We start from the raw sequence: 19,234 nt of genomic DNA on the forward strand, positions 1-19,234 counted from the left end.
GCAAACCCGTTGACTATCATCATTGAAGGAGAATTCGCCCTGCCAGCTCGTCTCCGTGTCAATGGAGCCAACAAATCCATCATTGGTGGGAAGAACGGAACAATTGCACGAAACGGCATGACCCTTATCAATGCCACCAACATCATCGTCCAGAACTTGAGATTCACTGGTGTTCTTGACAACGATTGTATGACTATCCAGAACACCACCAGAGTCTGGGTTGATCACAACGATCTCTCCTCCAACCCGAACATCATCAAGAACGGACCTGATCTTTATGTGAGACTTCCCTTAGTCCACCATTCAAATTTTGGCTAACAAAACTTTTAGGACGGGCTTATGGACGTTATTCGTGCATCCGACTGGATCACCGTCTCATGGAACTATTTCCACGACCACTACAAGGCGTCCCTCGTTGGCAATAACGATCAGTTCCGCGCCATCGACTTCGGTCATCTCCACCTAACCTACCATCACAACTACTGGCGCAATTTGGGCACGCGTGGAAACGCAGGTCGCTTTGGACACCAACACTTGTACAACAACTACTACAAAGACTTCCGGTACCAAGCAATCCACTCTCGATCTGACAACCAGGTCCTTGTCGAGGGTAATGTGTTCACGGGCGATACTCGCGAGGCGCTGAGCACATATGGCTTGGTCATCCCAGAAGACTCGCCGAATACTTCGCCGCTCGGAGACTTTGAGATTGATGGATATGCGAACTTGGGTGCGGAAAATGACTTTGGCGGATCAGGGGTTAATATCACACAGGTTGGGAACTTTACTACTGCGCCATACAGCTACAAGTTGACTCCTTTGGCGGATTTGCCAGCTTTGGTTGTTAGGTATTCTGGTTTGGGAAAGCTGTAGAATAACACTTGAGAATTTGCTATTATAGAATCCGCTTACTGTCAATTTATCACATCAAGACATTAGACCTGATGATGTTTCCGGATCGTTTTTACAATTGAGGAGGGGGCCTGTATGTGCCCAATATATGCCATGCAAGACCATTAATTTCCAGCCTATCAATATAGCTTCAGTCGGTGAGCGCAACGAGCTCGGTTAAGTTCCCAACCCCACCAGGAGAAGTTGACGACAATGTTACAAGGCTGCACAGCCACCACCGGAACGAACCCTTCAAAAACAACATAGGGTGCCTCACCATCTTGCATTCTTAATCGTGTCATTGATCTCTGAGATGTGAAGTTGGCAATGGATCGTTTCGAGCGTGATTGTCTTGCTCCTGGGGTAAGCTTGTTTGAGCAAAAGTACCCATCTCGAGAACCGTCTAACTGAACTACAGGAAAGAGACAGCACATCAGAACCCAGTATTCGGAAACGCAGGTTACAGGAAGAAGACACACCTTCGGGGTCCGATTCTCGGAAAAGAATAGTTGGCAGGGATGCACTGGATACGGATAGCCCAGGTGAAAACTCTGCCAGTCGCTGTTCTCGATGTGCAAGAATTGTATCAAAGCTGGAAACAGTCTTGTTTCAGCCGGAGAAGCAAGAAACGATCCTTGACTACCTGGACGATGTCGGAGACCCCGGCACGATGGCTCCCAAATCTTCATCACCTGATGCTCGAAGATACACCCGAAACAGAGCCTGCACTACCTGTCTTGAAATTGTGTCTAGCTCACAGTACCATAAGCTTGGTGGCAACGTTTTAGAGGCTCACAGGGCGCCAATGAGCAAGCCTCTGGAAGATGAACTTGTCGCAGGATGCTGTTTTTTATGTCTACTAATGGTCCAGGTTCGATGTGAGCAAAATCTCCTAACCTATGACATGGAATTTGGCCAGGATGCTATCCAAAGAGTGAAATTGAGTCGCAACTTTCTATATTATGATGATCTTATTATTGTGGGCAACATTGACTGGGTGGACAATCAGAATCGTATCTTCCCTTGACCGTAAGTCCACCTTTTGAATGTCTCCATGCATGCTTCTTTTGAGAGTACTCAAATATGGACGCAGGATTGCCAATGTTGCCCACCAGGAGTTACATGATGACGACGCGAGAGTTGTCCCACAAAATATTTGCTGGCCATTGTTAAAATCCTGGTTGAACCGGTGTGAAAAGAGTCATATTGGAGATTGCGACCTACTTCTGCTCAAGTCCGCTCGTCCAAAGATGAAAAAGCGAACATACATCAACGTCCAGACGCTATCATTGGTAGAATGTCCGTATGATTCTCGGTACATTGCTCTGAGCTATGTGTGGGGACGTGTCCCTCAACTGCTGCTGACATCCTCCAACCGGGACTTACTTCTGAAGAAAGGATCATTGAAGAAGATGGAGGATGGTATTCCAAGGGTGGTCAGGGATGCTATCACAGCAGTACGGTCTCTTGGCGAGACACTTCTATGGGTGAATTGCCTATGCATTGTCCAAGATGATGATACAGAAAAGCATGTTATGATTTCTGAGATGGCTACGGTATATGATCAAGCCTTGTTACCATAATTGCCGCTTATGGACAAAATGCGAACGAGGATCTGCCTGGCGTATCCCCAAATATTCGTGGCACAGACCAGGATGTCAAAATTCCCGGAGCTGATGTTTACATATCGAAAAGAGATCGCCTCAGTACTATCATGGATAACTCTGCCTATAACGGACGCGGCTGGACTTTTCAAGAACGATTGCTCTCTCGAAGGTGTCTTTATTTCACGAGGGACCAAGCGTTTTTCGAGTGTCAAGAGCTTCTCTGTTCCGAAGACAGAACGCCCTCTCCAAATGACAAGCGACCAAGGAATTCCTATCTTTCGACAGCTGGGAATTCTGTAAAACGTGACTTGATTGAGTTTGGAGACTCATTTGCGGCCAGCAAGGATGATCGACAGCAACTCAGACACAGCAAAATCATTCAAGAATACACTCGGAAGAAGCTGAGCTTCAGTGATGATATTCTCAATGCATTTGCGGGTATTGGAACTTCCCTTGAACAGCTCTGTAACTGGTCTATGGTCTATGACCTGACGGCACAGCTTCTAGACAGAGCTCTTCTTTGGGAACAGAACACTGAGACTTCACTCAGCTCAGAGAAGGCTATCATTCTCAATTTCCAACATGGTCCTGGTCAGCTTGGGTCGGTGGTGTTGATTACAACGAGTGGACGGCATCAGATATCAATATCCTTCATTCCCCATTTAAGCTCAGTGAGTTCTCCCCCTGATAGCGCTGGTTAGTTGCGACTGACCTGAGACCAATAGTACATCCTCAAGAGCGGGTTGATCGTCAAAACGTATCACCCTTGACCGAACCGACTTCCTCCGTCATAAGCTTCTCCACAGATGTGGTACCCTTCTCTGCATTCGATCTTTGCACTGAAACGCATCGAGGAAATAACTTTTCTCTGTTGAAGGATTCTCGTGGACACTCATCGGGTACGATCCCAGGAGTCAACACCTCGTTCATTCAGCAGTACCATGAGGAGTCGTTAGCATTTGTTCTCCTCTCTTCTTCGAAGCTTTCTCTTCACCGATTTACGGCACTGGAAGATTTCGGATATCCGACAGCCTTTGACCGTTGTCTCCCGAGAGATGTCTGGTGTGTGCTCACTGTAATGCTGGTCAAGTGGAATGGAGACTACGTGAATCGTGTTGCGCTGGCTTATATTCATAGAGATGCGTGGAAAGAGGCGTCGCCATCTGTCAAGCCTGTTCTATTGGCATAGAAACATTTATGAGACTGAATCTACCTTTTCTTGAGCTTTTCAGTCACTCTACTTGTATTCTAAGGTTTTGCCCCGCCAAAAGTCCCTCCGAATTTTGCAGCTGGAGAATGACTGTACTTCACGATTTTCCATCACGTTCTCTCATATTCACTTGCAAGAAACCACTAGGTATATCCAGACCAGTTTGTTTTAATGCATTTACGGTCATATACAGATGTCACGGGATCAGATTTTCCAAGTAACAAGTGGAAGGCGGTGGACGGTTTCTGTTCCAGTTTTCGATGCTAGGGTGCAAGCAGATCCGAATCTGCCAAGAAGGTTTTGATATCTTAGGTGGCTGGGAAGAGAGGATATAATATCTACATGGAGGGGACTTGAGAGCCGCCCACGTTGTTGGTTTGAATAAGTAGCAGCATTCCATATCCGCAAGCAAGTCTTGTATTCTTTCAAGTAACAAGGTGCCAATGAGAGCAAGATTTGTCTTCGCATCTTGTCATTGAGCAAAGCCAAGGGTCCTCGCTACGCTTAGATGCCAGTGGTATCCTCCTCATGAGCGACCCCCTCAACCCTCAAAGCAGCCAGCGATGCCTCACCCATCCCCTCATCAAATCCTAGCTCCTCAAAATGTCTCTTAAGACCACCCTTCCTATACATGTTTGTGACAAACCTACAAGCCGAAGATCCCAGCATCAAGATTTCCCAATCCCGCTCAAACGGATTTCTGCACTCTCCGAAATCCTGCCAGACAGTAAAGCATAAAGCCCAGGTATCTTCGTGGATTTGTTTACTGTCTAGCCGGTACTCGGTGTTACAGTATCGACAGGCTTTGTCTTCGTCGCAGAAATAGCATGACTTGTTGCCCGTGCCTATGTGGGACATCTTGCAGCGGATTCGAAAGTCTATCTCAGTGGGGAAGTCTCCACTGCCGTAGCCGGAGAGGTGTGGGCAGATTTTGATATTGCAGTAATCTGGGAATACCGGTGGTTGATTTGAGTTCCCTTCGAGGGCGATCCAATTCTGTGTGCGGGCGAGGAAGTGCCCGTATGTAGAGACGCGGAAGTGGGTGGATCTTTGGTAGGCGTGCTGCCGTTTGTAGATGGTGTATGTTCTCTCCATTTGCTTGAGTAGTCTAGAAATATCGCGGCCGAATCTATGGTGCTTCATTACGTTCTGGATTTGGGAGAAGTTGAAGTATTCGTCCATGTAAACCTCTGGCCTTTGGCGTGCTTGGACGACAGCACATGGTCGTCTGTCGGGGATGTAGATGTATGGGCCCGTTTGCCAGCTGTTGGTGAGTGCCGGATTACGTAGCTTCTTGCAAAAGTAGCAGTATATCATTTCGGACGAGTCTCTGTCTAGGAGTTCTAAAAATGCTTGTCGCTCGATCTCTCCGGGACTTGGTGTTGACAGTTCTTTGTAAGATCTGAACCATTCAGTGTACGGCTCCGAGGAGGCTTTATTGATCAGCAGGATCTTCTTGTTGCCAAGATTTCGCGGGAAGTCATGGCAGCAGAGTAAGAGAGCTGCTGCTGATGAGGTAGGAAGATTGTTGGTAATCAAGAGTAAGATTTCTGTGGGGAGCTCGAATAACTTCCTGGACTCGCGGTGTGCGTTCAACGGATCGGTTTCCGACTTTTCCAACGCTGGTTCTTCATCTTGTCCAAGTATTGAATCCCTCGAATCGAAATTGCTGCTTGCTAGACGGGTGTTTAACTTCTCATCTGTTAGTACTTTACGATGCCCAAATTTGATGTTTTTTTTAACAGCATTTTGAGTCGCGAAAATCTCCTCCGCTTAGTGCAAGACTCAACAATAAAAGAAGACTTGAGATCAGCTATCGAGTCCTCCGATGTTTGAGTGTGGAGAGAGATCTTAGACACTGAAGTAGGTGCCCTGCGAAATGATATCCGAAACTTGTACTTTGTTGCCTGGTTCGTATGGTTGGCTCCACCTGTTGGATCAATGGTGGTAGGCATGGCAATGTATATCGACGATGGGTTTGCTTCTGGCAAAGAAGCGAGTTAGGAATCGTTATTGGCTGTTAAAAGGGGGTACACCACGATCGTGCTGAGAACTTTTGCGGAAATTAGTCGGAAAGTATGGGAGGTGAGCAAGAGCGGTCTTTAGAAGTGAACGCCATTGAAACACCTATCTATTGAAATATTATTCTGTGATCGAAAATTGTAATTATTAGTGAAAAGCACCAGACTCATACCGAACTGACAAAAACCTTTCTCAACCATGGAACAAGGCCTGCGTGACCGTGTTTACATCCCCACAAAGCAGCCCTATTAGAGTTCGCCTAACTCTAAGCGGGAACTATCCCCCTTTTAGCTCGCTAAACCCCACTCCCATAGGGCTGAACTCCACTAACAATGTCATCAGGGTTCCATGAGCACGATCCGTCTTTCTACAAGTCTCCTGGAAGGGATTAAGCAATGTTCTAGAAAGCTTCTGATGTATACTGCGTATGTCATGGGCGAGACGATTTACACTCGAGGCTGGACGCTATGATGAAAACCTGGGCCAAATAGAAACGCGTCCGATACTTTGAATTGTGCTCTTTAATCGCCTCAAATTGTGAGAGGTGATGTAATGGATTTTGGCACAGGTAGAGGGATGAGGAGTCCTGACCCTTTGTCATCACAAGGACAATCATTTTCAATACATGTTTTTGGGTATCGTACAGCGCTTAAGTTTACACTACTCACAGACTTGACCTTTTTCCACTCCCTGAATCCTAGCTCAGCATACCTAGCCCCCACGGAGGCCAGGTTGTGTCGACGAAGACAAAGCTGACTTTCTGACCTTCGAATCATGTCCGTTGGCATATATCGTTCCATTTTGAATTCCCTTCTTGACCTTAAACACCTTCACTTTTCCATCCGCCATCGGAGACTCCAACTTTTTCGCACTTTCCATGACATGTCGCACCAAAAAAATACTACCATAAACTAGACCGATGCCCAACGCAATGAGATCCAAGATATGAACCAGCCACCAGATATGCTGAGTTCCTAGTCCGCAATTCGTGAACTCGAATTTCCACTCCCAAGACTCTTCATCAAACCATAAACTCATCAGTCCGGCATTGCCAGCGAAGCCACCCATCATGCTCTGGACAGTGATCTCACGCAGTCCGGGGATACCAGGCTTGTCGACAATTCCTGCAGATAGGGCTTTTGGCCATGTAGTAGCTTCCCACTGGCGCATTGGTGACGAGTGGTTCATGAAATGGTACACATTGCAGCCTTCGTGGTCATGACCAGTCAAAATCACTCCATTCCGTCCATATCCTCCACCAGGCACATCTGGGTTCCCGTTTTTACCGAAGATGCCCTCCAAGAATCCCTTCGAGGCGTCCTTCGATAGATGATTTTGTTCCTTCACTCCATTGCCAAATTCGCCATTGAAAAAGTCGAAGAATGGTCCATCCACACATATACCAGCCTCTTTATGCATAGGGATATGAGTGAGCACAATGGTGAAGAGTGCCGAACGTGTAACATCATATGATGTTGTTATGACCTTATTCAGGAACCCATAAGTCTCGTCCTGCATTTCCTGGGAACTGGCAGGTGTATCGAGATTCATATCGTTGAACACCACTATTCGCACTTCCGGGACTGGCTTCTCCTCCGTAAATCCCTCGTCTTCCTTCCTGACTGCGGTCGAGTTGATACGAAGCCGAAATCGTAATTCATAGTTCGCTTTGCCAAACACCCTCGTAAACCGAGCCATTCGATCCTGAGACAGATCTCCCGCGTATCCAACATCGTGATTGCCAGCAACATTTATAATCCTCTTCTTCCAAGCTGCAGCATCCTCTCCAAGCACCAAAGTATCCTGGAAATCGTCTGAGGGTTGAGACGCCAATTCTTCAGAGACCTTGAGCCCACCACTAAACACTCGATTCCAATACCTCCAGCCTCTGCTTTCAAACTCCTCGTCGTCGATCCACTGACTCCCGACCAAATCTCCAAGAACAGTGACATGTGTAGGGTCCGTCCACCAATGCATGGTCCGGTATATGTGTCCCAAATAGTAGTCGTTCCCAACATGATCAAGTCGTTTTCGATAGACCTCGAGGGCTCCCGGGATATCGTCTAGATAGAAATCGACCAGATCATGCAGACTATGTCGCAGACGCTGCAGCGGATTGTGCCTCGTGCCATCAAGGAGAAGGGCATCCTTCCAGAACTTTGACAAATTTGGAAAGTTCGCAGCATTTGCATCCCTGATTGAAGACTCTCCTTCCAGCTGCGGATCGCCCAGCGCAAGCAGCCGGAAGGGCGCTACCTTGCTGCCATCCTGAGAAGTATATGGCGCGTGGTGGCGGAGAGTGTTGATGTATTCGGAGCGTGGGTCGTGCTCAGGGGATGGGAACGCGCAGAGGTGGAATACGGGATAAAGATAGAGATAGGTTGTGAGGATCGAGCACACGGGCACTAGAACCAGAAGCGCATATCGAAGGACAGATAGAAAGAACATGTAGAAGGCTGCATTTGGCGCGTGGAAAGGAAAGGTAGGGAAATATACTTGGGAAGGGGGATTGTAAAGTTGGTGGACTTGGGATAAATTGGGGAGACGCGCCGAAAATTCGCCTCGGATGCAACATTGGACACGTGACAAAATGGTAAATAGGGGTTTCGCTTTGGTCGCCTTGTTCTGCTCAAGCATTGCCTAGCAAATACTTGTTTTTGAGAGACTCAAGTATGGGTAGAGCGAAAGAATGATTTACAAGATACGATCAGATTTCATATGGTCATCCCATAACTATCTCCGACACGCTGAATCCGTAAGGTTACGATATGAAGTGGAATTTGTTCTGTCCCTGATTTGATACTAAACATAATCTCCATCAGATGCCGTCCGAAAACACCCCTCTTTTTGCTCTTACTCTACAGATCAACATGTGAACAGCTCATTCTTCTGAAACACGATATCCTCTCGCAACTGTCTCTGGCCCTCAACAACTCCTCCAATAACTTGCTGTCCATCCTTGAAGCAAGAACCTGTTAGAACTCGCATTCCCACAATCTTAACGAAAGGCTTCCTACCTCCGTCCCCCCAACCTCCAACTTCATACATTTCCCGCACAAAGTCCTGCGCCACCTCCGTAGGATCACCACTCCACACCACCTCATCTGTTGAATTCGCTTCCTTCAATTTAATGCCGCTGCCAGTAGGCCAGAATCGAACATCGCTATCATCAGCACGCATACAGATCTCGTGGCTTCCAGGACGAAACATCTCCTCACCATATGGTACGGCGTCGTAGTAGGGCCAAGTTTCCGGAGTCAGGTCGGGCAATATCTTGAAGAGGCCGATCCTTCCATTGATTACTAGGAACTCCTTCATGTTTGGGAAATGGTCGAATAAGGAACTTTTGGCAGGAGCCATATGGTTATGGGGGTCGCGGAGTACAAGTCTCACCCATCTGTAATGCCAATTCATCGCTAGGGACGCCATGCGAGCTCCTCCCGGGCTGGCCAGGACTGTTGCTGTGAATGCGTCGAGGATTTTTCGTGCTGATGAGTCTGGAAGGTGGGCTTTGTGAGATAGATCCCAGTTGAGGTATATTGTGTCGTTTTCCCAAGAGACGTGAGTGCCGAAGCAGAATGAGAAATGAGACAGGAAAATGGTCCTTGATTCTGAGGAAACTGCTGCGATTGAGGGATATACATCGCAGAGAGCGGCGCAGTGACATGGTACGGCTTTCAAGATTGGATCATCATCTTGTTGTGAGAAAGCCCTGATATGCTCAACTTTGATGACACGAGGCGGAGGTAGGCAATACTCCCAGATCTTCAACCTGATTTCGAATGGCAAGAGAGGGAAGCTTGGGAAGGACGAGAGAGGTCCTGTTGGTTCCATGTTTGCTTGGCTTCTTCTCTGGTACGATATGTTCAATGAGTCTCGAGTCGAGGAGAGATCAGTCCAGTTTGACTGCGGCGTCGTAGGATAGGAAGGTGGGGTAGATCGAGAAGACGTCCGTTCTTCTAGATATTCCGACTTTCATCATACAACCAAGTACTGAGATTTGGGACTTATCGTCTTCAGATAATTGCGCTATCCTGACCAGTCCCCCAAGGTCTCATGTCATTGAGGGGATTCCATTCCAACAGTCCCGTCTCAAGCTGACCACAGCACAGATATCTCCACACTCAAGGCAGCAGCCCAGCTTGCTCATCATGTGACTTCGATCCCAGGACCAAATGTCACCTGCCTTACCTAGGACTCAAACCAATCAAAGCGCGGTACCGATCTGACACTCCATCAGTTCTCTCCCTCATTCCTCGAGATTGCTGTGTTATCGTCCAGCTATCTCTCGCTCGACCGCACATTGCCAAGCGATGGGAATGAATCCTCGCTTAGCCATCGGAGGAGATCAATAATCAACATGGGGAAGCTGAAGAAGAGTGAAAGATAGCTAGCACAGTGAAGTGAAGCTGTGATCGACAGCCTTTTGCCATCGACGACAACGGTGCGAATATCTGTGGCATCTCCCCATACGTATGAGAGTGCTGTATAATGCCCAGCGATACCTTCTTCGTAGTCATTGAGGCGTTCGTGTATAAGTCTGACCCGAAGCTCAGCCTCGATATCTAGCGAAGGCTCAAGTCGCATGATTCTGATTGTGCCATGTTCTGTTATTGCAGTATATTCATATGCAGTATCAACGTCCTCCCCAATTGCTGGCAAGGACATGGTGGCTGGGCTGAATGGAGACGGTATGCTTAGTAAGGACTGGTGAAGCGAACCGTAAGGGCTAGGGTTGCGAAAACCAGCCCGAATATGCTATATGTGCCGAGGAGAGTCGAGGACAAGTATCGTAGCACCGATCTTGTGACGACTGTTCATGATGGATGAAGACAGGAAGAGAGAGAAGTTGGGTAAATTTAGATGCTAGCCGAGGCTGGAGGTTGTGGCTGCCGCCTTCACTTCAGATGCTTTGGTGCGCTTTCTCTTTCTCTCGGCCTCGTCCAACTTGCCTTCCTGGATGGCTACGGATTCAGTCGAGTGCAAAGGTACATGCCTAGCTGCTGGCAAAGTATCGAAAATTCCCAACTCGTCCCTTTTGATATTCTCTCGACTTTTATGTCAAGACAGCTGGAGCTCAACTCAAAAGCCAATCTAAGCTTCGCCAGGCAAGCGAGCAAGTACTAAGTTTCCGAGCAGCCGTTTCAAGGTTAAGCAACACTGTTATGGTCTCCAATGAAACACAAATGACAGCGGGATTAAAGTATCGCAAAAGCAAAAACTAAGCTTACTGACTGTAGGCGCGGAAAACGAAACATCTGCAGCCAGGCCGCTTTTGTCTCTGGTCGTGGTTGATATTGATTGGAGGTGTCGCGAAATCGACTGATTCGGTTGGGAGGATGAAAATGAAATGCTTCAATTGGACATTTGTTCGGGCGACGATGAGGACTTCCTTTGTAACACACTGACACCGAAAAAACATCTGCAAAAGTAAAAGTACAAGAAAAATGACAGAAATGTTGAAACACACCCACCAAGCCATATATCGCGGATAATCGGAATCTCAGGATCACCTGATCCGTTTTAAGGGTCCAATTGAACGCCGTGATAGCCAATGGTGAAGAGTGCAGCTGTGATCCGGATTCTCAAAAGTATGGTTGGTGGTGTTTCCTGGTTTATGTACGCGGCGGTATACACATGCATGAAATGCACTATGGGATGGTCAAGCCATGAACAATTCTGCAACGCCGTGTGAAGCGAATGTTGCTTTTTATGATGGGGGGGATAATAATAGAAAATGATAGCTGTGCAGCAACAATGTGAAGAAACAGGATATCAATCAATCGGTAAGAAGGATCGTCTGGATTGCGCGATAGGTGGCAACTTAGTATCCAATGAAGCACAAATCAACGACTGGATGAAGTCGTGATGGATTGTGATGACGATGATGTGTTGGCAGGATGAGGTGGACGTGAACTGGTCTGGTCACTGCCACTGCCGCGCTGGACCAAAGAGAAGCCGAGATTCAGCCCCCTCCTACCTAGTCCTAGTCCTGGCCTGGTATTGATTCAGGGGCTCGCGTAGAATTTACACAACCGAGCACGCTCCTGGTAATGTTAACGCTGCCCACATAACGGACGAAGAAAACGACTGGAAGCACCAATCCGGTGTCTGCAATAATGACAGAGTTTGCTCGATTGCTAGGTACGCCAGTCCTTGGATCCTGGTCGTGTATTGCAATTCTGTGTTTTTCAGACTCAGATATGTCCCGCTTATGTTATTGATACTTGCTGCCGGGAAGCGAAGGACTGGGTTTATGGCTGGACAGGACAGCACGGCTTTCTGGCTGACAGACCTCGTCAATGTACCAGTCATATGGGCTGCTGCACAGGGCATGTCTCGTCTCATGATTCTTGATCCTCGATCCTCGCATCTCCTTTTCGTCCACTCTATCCTTACGGAGTCACTTCTACACCCTGCCAAGCAGAAGCCCACGCCTGTCCAGTCCAACTTATCTTATCTTCACTGCACCAGAAACAGATATACCAGCCAAATACAGTAAATCTCATCTCGTCCCAGCCAATCGTCGCACAGAAGTCCCTTCATCTATTCTTCATCTCATCTGTCTCTATTCCCGTCTCACCGCCGCCCAAACCAGCCAGCGATCAGCCGTGCGCCATCCTCTCATCCTCCTTCCGTGGACGTTCTGCCGTCCTCAAATCCACCACCCGCCCTCACACTAAACCCACTACCGCAGGGCGCGCCCACACCACTGGAGCCCAGTGCACTGAGTGCAGGCCGGCTAGCCAGGCTATCCCGCCCAAAGCGAGCGACCCCCTGAATTTACTCTGATTAAACTTTCTACCCAAATTCGGATGCGAACGCAAGACCCAAATCTCCCCTAATCTCTATTTCGACCACCAGCGTTGATTTCTCCTTATTTCACGAGAAAAAAATACTTGAGGCTATTCGCTCTCTCGATACCTCCATTGACTGTACATATCCCCTTCGCAGCATCTGCACATGCCGATTCACTCGTCGGCAGGCCCCTCCTTCTGATACAAGTACACGACCTGCGCATTAACACGCTAAAATTATTTCGAACGCGGCCACCATAACCTTACAGCAGCAACACCAAGGACGAGACAAACCCGAGTGCCAGGAAGAAGGACTGTATCGAATGCACCACGTTCCCGGCACTACATCTCCCTCTACTCAACTATAAGAGAATCTCCAGCATATTACCCCTCCGCAACCCAACGGCCGCCAGCCAGCCATGCCGAGCTTCTTCTCGAGGCTGAAGGGCAAAGATGGCCCGTCAAAAGTAAAGAAAGGCGCGCAGCAGGCCACCGCGCAGAGCGACGCACCGCCCAAACCACGGTGGGAGGACGCCTGGACGCGCACTACCGTCGAGCCGGAGGAGGTGCAGGAGCTGCTGCGAGGCTGTACGCTGGAATTGAAATCGCGAGGTATGTTTACGGCTCTCTGGGTTGAGATGGAGACGAAGTCGATGGATGGATGGCTGGCTATTTGCAGCTCCCGCTGTCAAACTCTGCATGCTCGCATCTGCGATGCGATGTGATATCTTTTTTCTGAACGTTGCACGGGCGGGGCTAATGTTTGTCTCTTTCTGATTAGCTCTCGATACCCCATTTCTACTCCTCCCTTTCAGACCGACGTCAGATCCCAGCGCAGCGCGTTCGTTCGTCCGGAATTTCTTCGAGAGGGGGCTCTATGGAGAGATGCTGGCACAGGAGTTACGGCTGACGGAGCCAATGGTACGTTGCGTGGCGTGTGGTTGGAGTTCGCGGACAGGATTGACAAGTAAAATAGGTTTTGTGCAGTGTCGTGAAATGGTGTTGGAGTAGATTACCTGGGGGAGTTGTAGGGTGGGATGCGTATGAACTTTTTAAGGTTGGGGAATCAGGTATGTCTCACTTCGAGGTATGCAGGGGCGGATAAAGTATTGATTTGATATCCCTAGATTCGAATATGGCCCGCGACTCGTTTGCGACATTTATACCCCTCAGTGTGGACTCCGACGCCCGATCGAAGATTATCTTCGATTTCTTCGATCTCCTGTCCGCAATTGCTGCGCATGCGAAGACAAATGGTCTTGGTGGGCGGAAATTGTCGAGACTAGCTGGATGGTGGGGATTCGAACATCATGATGGCGGAAAGGGATTTGAGGGAGGATACAGGGGATGGGTTTCGTGAGTAGATTTGGATTGTCGTGGAGGTAGTTTTGCTAATTTTCACCAGGGCTGCGGACGCTGCGAGTCATTTGTTCTTTGCCTATCTACGATCACTTACACCAAGTTCCGTAAAGGGATTGAACGGAATTTCAACACTTCCAATGTCTCTACAGAAGCTGGTACAGGAAACCGAATACCCACCAGAGCGACCATCGCTACTGCAAACGAGGACAACAAAAGTGGTTATGATTGTGGATGCGGTATCTCCGACACCATTTGCGCTGCTCCGTAGGGCAAACCACTTTCAATATCGAGACGATGATCGAGCATTACAGGCTTTTGCAGAGTACGAGGATCCGGTCAAAGCTCTTACAGATGAATGTCGCCGAGTATTGCGATCGATATCCTCAGCAAATCAATCCCAAGTATCAACATCGAAGGACTCAACAGGTTTGACAGACGCATCATGGTCTCGATTTGAGGACATAGGATTCTCTGGCGCATTCGAGGAGGAAGATGAGGACGAGGAGAGCAGTTTTGCCAAAAAGCGCCCTCAGCAAGGCCTACGAACAAAGCCACAGACGAGGACTATGGGGGGTGGAAGACCTACAACACCATCTTGGGCCGATTTCCTATCCTCTGGATTCGTGGATGAGGCTACTAATAACCCAGCTCCGCTTCTGCTTCCACCCGATAAAGTCTTACCTCCAATCGATACCAGAGGTCGAAGTTCTCAATCGCATAGACCAAGACTGGAGCAAAATACTTTAGAGCCAGGAGAACTAGCCAGCATTACGCGATTTGATTTGGATGATTCTTTCTGGTGGGTATGGATCAGCAGTTTGGCGGGCGAGGAACCAGGAGAGAGAAAAGCAGCATTTGGAAGATGTGCTCTGATCGAAACCGTCATTCGTGGTGGAAGATGGTTGGTAATGGAAGAAATGGTGAAGGGAGCAGCTCCAGCTCCTGAAGAGGGTGCATATATTGCCGAGAAGAAGAGCTTCTGGGGCCGATCGAAGAAGAATAAGGGTCTTACTCGCCGGAAATCTACTACTGGGAAGCAGGCTCTTGACTCAACTACAAATTTACGACCTGGACTGACCGGAAGTCAAAGTGTCGGAGTCAGTAAGACGAGTATTGGCCTGGATCAACATGCTCGGATACAAGCCGCTGCTATTCAATTGCAACAGAAGCAACGTCAGGAGGAGGCACAGCAAGCGACTACTCGTCGTGGACGAAATGATACGGATGCTTATTCGACTAAGACGAGTAGTGTTTTCACCCTTCAGCCGGTCATCATGAATGAGGCGTCTCCGGCCATGAAATGGGCAAACAAGTACGACAAGGATGCAATTCGAGAAGCATATCTCGCCAATAACAGCACCGGCCGAGGACTTGGAGAGGCAACAATGCAGACTAATGGCAAGAGTCAAGATACGTTGAGACCAGCTTACCAGCATCGCGAGAACTCAAAGGAGAGAGACCTACCTGCACTTCCATCGCCCGGGCCTACTCAGTCGCAAACACCGCCTCCTCCACCTCTTCCACCCACTCCAGGTCTTGATGTGGATGAAGAAGCTCACCAAAACCTGTCTGAGAAAGCTGCTGAAGTGTCATTACCAAGTGATGCTCATCCAGCAGACCGTGATGAAGGCCCTTCCCGCAATGTTGTCCCAACACCAGAACCTAGAGCTTCCCACGATCAAAGCGGATCAAGTCCTGAGAGCAAAGCTAAGCACAATAAGCTCAAGAAGAAGGAACAGGGAGCTCCAAGTGGCGGATTCAGAAAGATGTTTGGTCGCAACAAGAACCGCCAATCAACTCAGGCCCCACCACAAGTCATCAACAACGGCAACGGTCTCCAAGCAGGAAACGCCGGTCTTGGAAGACGCTTCTCTGGATTCCGTAAGAAGAGCCCAGCCACCTCCCCCGTCAGCGAAGCTACTCCATCCATGACCCAGCAATCAATGACCCAATCCATCTCCCACCGCATCTCAGAAGACCAACACCGCACCCCCATCGCCTCCCCAACCCAAAACTACGACCGCTCTTACGATCCCTCCATCCAAGACAGTCTCTCCCGCGTCGACACCAACGACGCTCACGAGGCCCGCCAAGCATTCTCTAGCTTCGATCAAGGACCTCTGGAGGACGTCCCGGCTTTCGTACCAGAGGAATCTCCTCGCCAGAGCGAGGACGATGCAGCTGTTCCACCGAACATCTCGCGCGAGAGGGCGACTGATGATGCTGAAGTGACACCCGCTCAGGATCGCTGGGCGCAGATTAGGAAGAATGCTGCTGAGCGGGCGGCTATGAGACAGAGTGAGGAGCAGAGTAGGGGTGGGCATAGTGGGAAGACGGATGGTGATGATGGCGAGACGAGTGGTGAAGAGAGTGAGTTTCTTGTCCCCCTCCTATGATTTCAATCACCCTGAAGTCCTCGAAGAATGATATACTGACTATCAAACAGCCATCGAATCAAGAGTCGCGAGAATCAAGGCCCGTGTTGCCGAGCTGACAGGCAATATGGAGACCGGAGGCGGAAGTCCAACTTCCAGCACTCGTCCTACCCGCAGACCTGTGAACTAAGGGCAACGCACATCTTACCATGATCATTCACCAATCTCGACGATCGGAATACAACAAGACACAGCCCGTACAATCCTATCACCACAATTCTGCACATTCCCTCCTCTATTCAACTGTACCAATTCTTCTTCTCGGCAAATACGGCGGGATAAGTAAACACAACATACGCAATCAATCACATACGAGCAAAAATTGGCCACCATTTTCCTCACATGACGTTGCCTACCTACCTTCCGACCTCCGACTGATTGACCGGTTTTGCAAGTACATACATACACATCCTCGAACTTCTCGCCTTATTTGCTTGCCCTTCCTCGTTTTCGTTTTGGTTTTCGTCTTCCGCGACATTCGATACATTACATTACATTACAATACCTGCAACCTGCAAATACGTACCGTACCTTGAGATACCACGAAAGATTGCTAGCGATCTCTCGCCCTTGTTTTGTTTTTCCGTTTTTCGACTTTTTGACTTTGCGTCTTTTCAAAGATTTTGTTCGCGGTTGTGAATGTGGATGGCTGGCTGGTTCGTTAGCTAGCTGGCTTGTTGGGCTTCTAATTCGTGGTTTTGCCGTTTTTGTGCTGTGCTGTGCTGTGCTGTGCTTGATCTTCTGGTTTCTTGGTTTTTTGACTTCTCTAGTTGAAATTCAGGCTGGCTTTTTCTGAGAGATGGGGACGGGGAATAGGAGAGGGTGAGATGTAGGCGGCGAGATGAGATGAGATGAGATGGAATGAGATGGGGTATGATTGTGGAGAAGTGAGAAGGGGGTGGTTGATAGGGAGGGGAAGATGGAAAGAGGAGATAGACAGTGGATGGTGAGGGTTGATTGATTGATAGATAGTTACATGGGTTGAGATGGGCTGAGATGGGATCGGAATGGGAATGAGATGATATGGGAATTGGGATTGGGAATTGGGATTGGGAATTGGGATTGGGATTGGGGAACAGATACATACATACGTACATACAGACCTCGGAATTCGAAATTAATTAATTTGATTGTTTGTTTCTTCTAAAACTTATTTAGCTTCTTCTTCTTCTTCTTCTTCTTCTTCTTCTTGTTTTGTTTTTAGTCCTCTGACTATTATATGATTTGATTGAGTAGCAAATCACTTGCTTGATCTCCCACTATTTCCTAAACTACAATACTCTCTTTTAGCCACGTTTTTTTTTTTTTCTCTCTTTCTCTCTTTTTCTTCTCTTCTTTTCATTCATTCTTTCTTCACCCTTTCTGTTCTCAATACAGTTACAGTTACAGTTACTCGTGATCTCGGAGTCGAGCCCCGCGGGGCGGTGTCGGGCGGGTGGGATGGGGTAGAGTGAGGTATGCGTAGGCATGCACTCACTCCGGCGCTATGTACGCTGAATTGGCTTGGTCACCTACTGTACAAGCGCTGCGGATGGTGGGACAAGGCAGGGTAGTAGCCTAGGGCTGGGTAGGGGTGGATTCTGAGATGACATGGTATATATGATACTACAAGACAGGACAGGATAGGACAGGATAGGATAGGACATGGTATCGTCTGTATACGTAGGTACATGTCCTACTCCGAGAAACGGAATTGGAATGATCCGTTGTATGGATTGCCTTGTTTTTATTTTTATTTTGCTTGTATTTAATTCGGGAGTTAGTAGACATTTATCTATCGTATTTCTTTCATTTATGGATACGTTTCTTCTTTCTGTCCTTTTATCATTATATCTACCAGGTCGTCGTCGCCACAGTTTACGATTTAGAAAAGTAGGCATATGGGTGTCTTTTCATTTCGTTGTTATGACAGAGGAAGAAAGTGAAAGATGATCTAAGCATAGTTGAGATATAGGGCGCTGAAATGGGGAATTGTGATGAGGACGAAGACGGGAATGATGATGGAGATGAAACGTATTATCATTATCGGGTATGTGTTTTTTTTTTTCTGTTGCAATGTCTTCTCCGCCTTCGTAAGGTAATACTTCACCAACAACCAAGAATGCACCAAGAAGCCCCCACTTTCCTGCTCATTCCTCCATCTCCCTCCCACTCAAACCCAAACCCCTAGAGCTTACTAACACTCACCACCCACAACAGAGCAGGTGTCTCAGGCCTCACTACAGCCCTCTTACTTGCGAGAAGTAGGAATGGAAGGGCGAATGGTTCTGAGAATTCGAGGAAGGGGAGATTTGAAATTGAAGTGTTTGCGAAACATATGCCCGGGGACTACGATGTGGAGTATTGCTCGCCGTGGGCTGGGGCGAATTTCATGCCCACGTAAGCGCCTCTGTCTCCTCTCGCCTACTCTGCTCTGCATCTTCCCCATCACCTTTTTCTTGGCCCATCTCTCATACTCGTCTGCGATGATCTGAAATCTGGGAACTTTGGTGAGTGAGGGAGTGATTTACTGGCATAAGACTGATGACGACTTTTCTGATGGGGTAGAAAGTGTGAGGGGAATTTGGTATCTGCGTCGTATCATCGTAGGACGTGGCCTTGGTTTCGATATTTGGCGGAGAGGCTTCCAGAGGCGGGTGTGCATTTCGAAGGTACATACCTACGTTCCGGTTATGTTCTATTCATCTTGTGCTACTCTCTTGATCTTGCCATGGCATTCCTAGTCCGTATCGTGATTACATGAAATGAAGAAGTTGATTGAGTTCTGGTTACTGATATACTCTGAGTTGAATACAGAAGCGACAGTCTACACGAGAACCAAAGATGAAGAGGCGGGAAGGGTGAAATTCCCTGCTAAGCCGTGGTGGAAAAGAGTTATTTTATGATGTATGCATAGACTGGCATTTTCTT

At 48.2% G+C, this 19,234-nt stretch overlaps 9 protein-coding genes across 10 annotated transcripts; 5 read left to right on the plus strand and 4 right to left on the minus strand.

Moving 5' to 3' along the window:
* Positions 1 to 1,218: 1,218 nt before the first annotated feature.
* On the plus strand, positions 1,219 to 1,918 carry ONS95_000038 (uncharacterized protein; the record flags this gene model as incomplete). The annotated part of the gene is made up of 2 exons (XM_058493176.1): positions 1,219 to 1,254; positions 1,310 to 1,918. The coding sequence occupies 2 exons, from the start codon at positions 1,219 to 1,221 to the stop codon at positions 1,916 to 1,918; spliced, it is 645 nt and encodes a 214-aa protein (XP_058363376.1).
* Positions 1,919 to 2,141: 223 nt separating this feature from the next.
* Positions 2,142 to 2,474, plus strand: ONS95_000039 (uncharacterized protein; the record flags this gene model as incomplete). Its single annotated transcript, XM_058493177.1, has 1 exon — positions 2,142 to 2,474. The coding sequence occupies one exon, from the start codon at positions 2,142 to 2,144 to the stop codon at positions 2,472 to 2,474; it is 333 nt and encodes a 110-aa protein (XP_058363377.1).
* A 131-nt stretch (positions 2,475 to 2,605) lies between these two features.
* ONS95_000040 (uncharacterized protein) lies at positions 2,606 to 3,268 on the plus strand (the record flags this gene model as incomplete). The annotated part of the gene is made up of 2 exons (XM_058493178.1): positions 2,606 to 3,169; positions 3,224 to 3,268. 2 exons carry the CDS (start codon positions 2,606 to 2,608, stop codon positions 3,266 to 3,268), a joined length of 609 nt encoding a protein of 202 aa, XP_058363378.1.
* A 944-nt stretch (positions 3,269 to 4,212) lies between these two features.
* ONS95_000041 (uncharacterized protein) lies at positions 4,213 to 5,025 on the minus strand (the record flags this gene model as incomplete). The annotated part of the gene is made up of 1 exon (XM_058493179.1): positions 4,213 to 5,025. The coding sequence occupies one exon, from the start codon at positions 5,023 to 5,025 to the stop codon at positions 4,213 to 4,215; it is 813 nt and encodes a 270-aa protein (XP_058363379.1).
* A 799-nt stretch (positions 5,026 to 5,824) lies between these two features.
* On the minus strand, positions 5,825 to 8,247 carry ONS95_000042 (uncharacterized protein). Its single transcript, XM_058493180.1, has one exon. It carries the CDS (start codon positions 8,176 to 8,178, stop codon positions 6,442 to 6,444), a length of 1,737 nt encoding a protein of 578 aa, XP_058363380.1. The 5' UTR covers positions 8,179 to 8,247; the 3' UTR covers positions 5,825 to 6,441.
* Positions 8,248 to 8,595: 348 nt separating this feature from the next.
* On the minus strand, positions 8,596 to 9,564 carry ONS95_000043 (uncharacterized protein; the record flags this gene model as incomplete). The annotated part of the gene is made up of 1 exon (XM_058493181.1): positions 8,596 to 9,564. One exon carries the CDS (start codon positions 9,562 to 9,564, stop codon positions 8,596 to 8,598), a length of 969 nt encoding a protein of 322 aa, XP_058363381.1.
* Positions 9,565 to 10,011: 447 nt separating this feature from the next.
* On the minus strand, positions 10,012 to 10,398 carry ONS95_000044 (uncharacterized protein; the record flags this gene model as incomplete). The annotated part of the gene is made up of 1 exon (XM_058493182.1): positions 10,012 to 10,398. One exon carries the CDS (start codon positions 10,396 to 10,398, stop codon positions 10,012 to 10,014), a length of 387 nt encoding a protein of 128 aa, XP_058363382.1.
* Positions 10,399 to 11,937: 1,539 nt separating this feature from the next.
* Positions 11,938 to 17,478, plus strand: ONS95_000045 (uncharacterized protein). 2 transcript variants are annotated; one of them, XM_058493183.1, is made up of 6 exons: positions 11,938 to 13,139; positions 13,309 to 13,448; positions 13,504 to 13,597; positions 13,655 to 13,883; positions 13,933 to 16,259; positions 16,336 to 17,478. In XM_058493183.1, the coding sequence occupies exons 1-6, from the start codon at positions 12,947 to 12,949 to the stop codon at positions 16,452 to 16,454; spliced, it is 3,102 nt and encodes a 1,033-aa protein (XP_058363383.1). In that variant the 5' UTR covers positions 11,938 to 12,946; the 3' UTR covers positions 16,455 to 17,478. The 2 variants fall into 2 exon arrangements, with proteins under 2 accessions (XP_058363383.1, XP_058363384.1); XM_058493184.1 differs by having other exon boundaries at positions 11,938 to 13,597.
* An 840-nt stretch (positions 17,479 to 18,318) lies between these two features.
* ONS95_000046 (uncharacterized protein) lies at positions 18,319 to 19,209 on the plus strand (the record flags this gene model as incomplete). The annotated part of the gene is made up of 4 exons (XM_058493185.1): positions 18,319 to 18,353; positions 18,524 to 18,703; positions 18,872 to 18,975; positions 19,121 to 19,209. The coding sequence occupies 4 exons, from the start codon at positions 18,319 to 18,321 to the stop codon at positions 19,207 to 19,209; spliced, it is 408 nt and encodes a 135-aa protein (XP_058363385.1).
* Positions 19,210 to 19,234: the final 25 nt, after the last annotated feature.

Source organism: Cadophora gregata (assembly GCF_030347475.1).
Source record: "Cadophora gregata isolate MNR1 chromosome Unknown scaffold_1, whole genome shotgun sequence".
Lineage (NCBI taxonomy): Eukaryota > Fungi > Ascomycota > Leotiomycetes > Helotiales > Ploettnerulaceae > Cadophora > Cadophora gregata.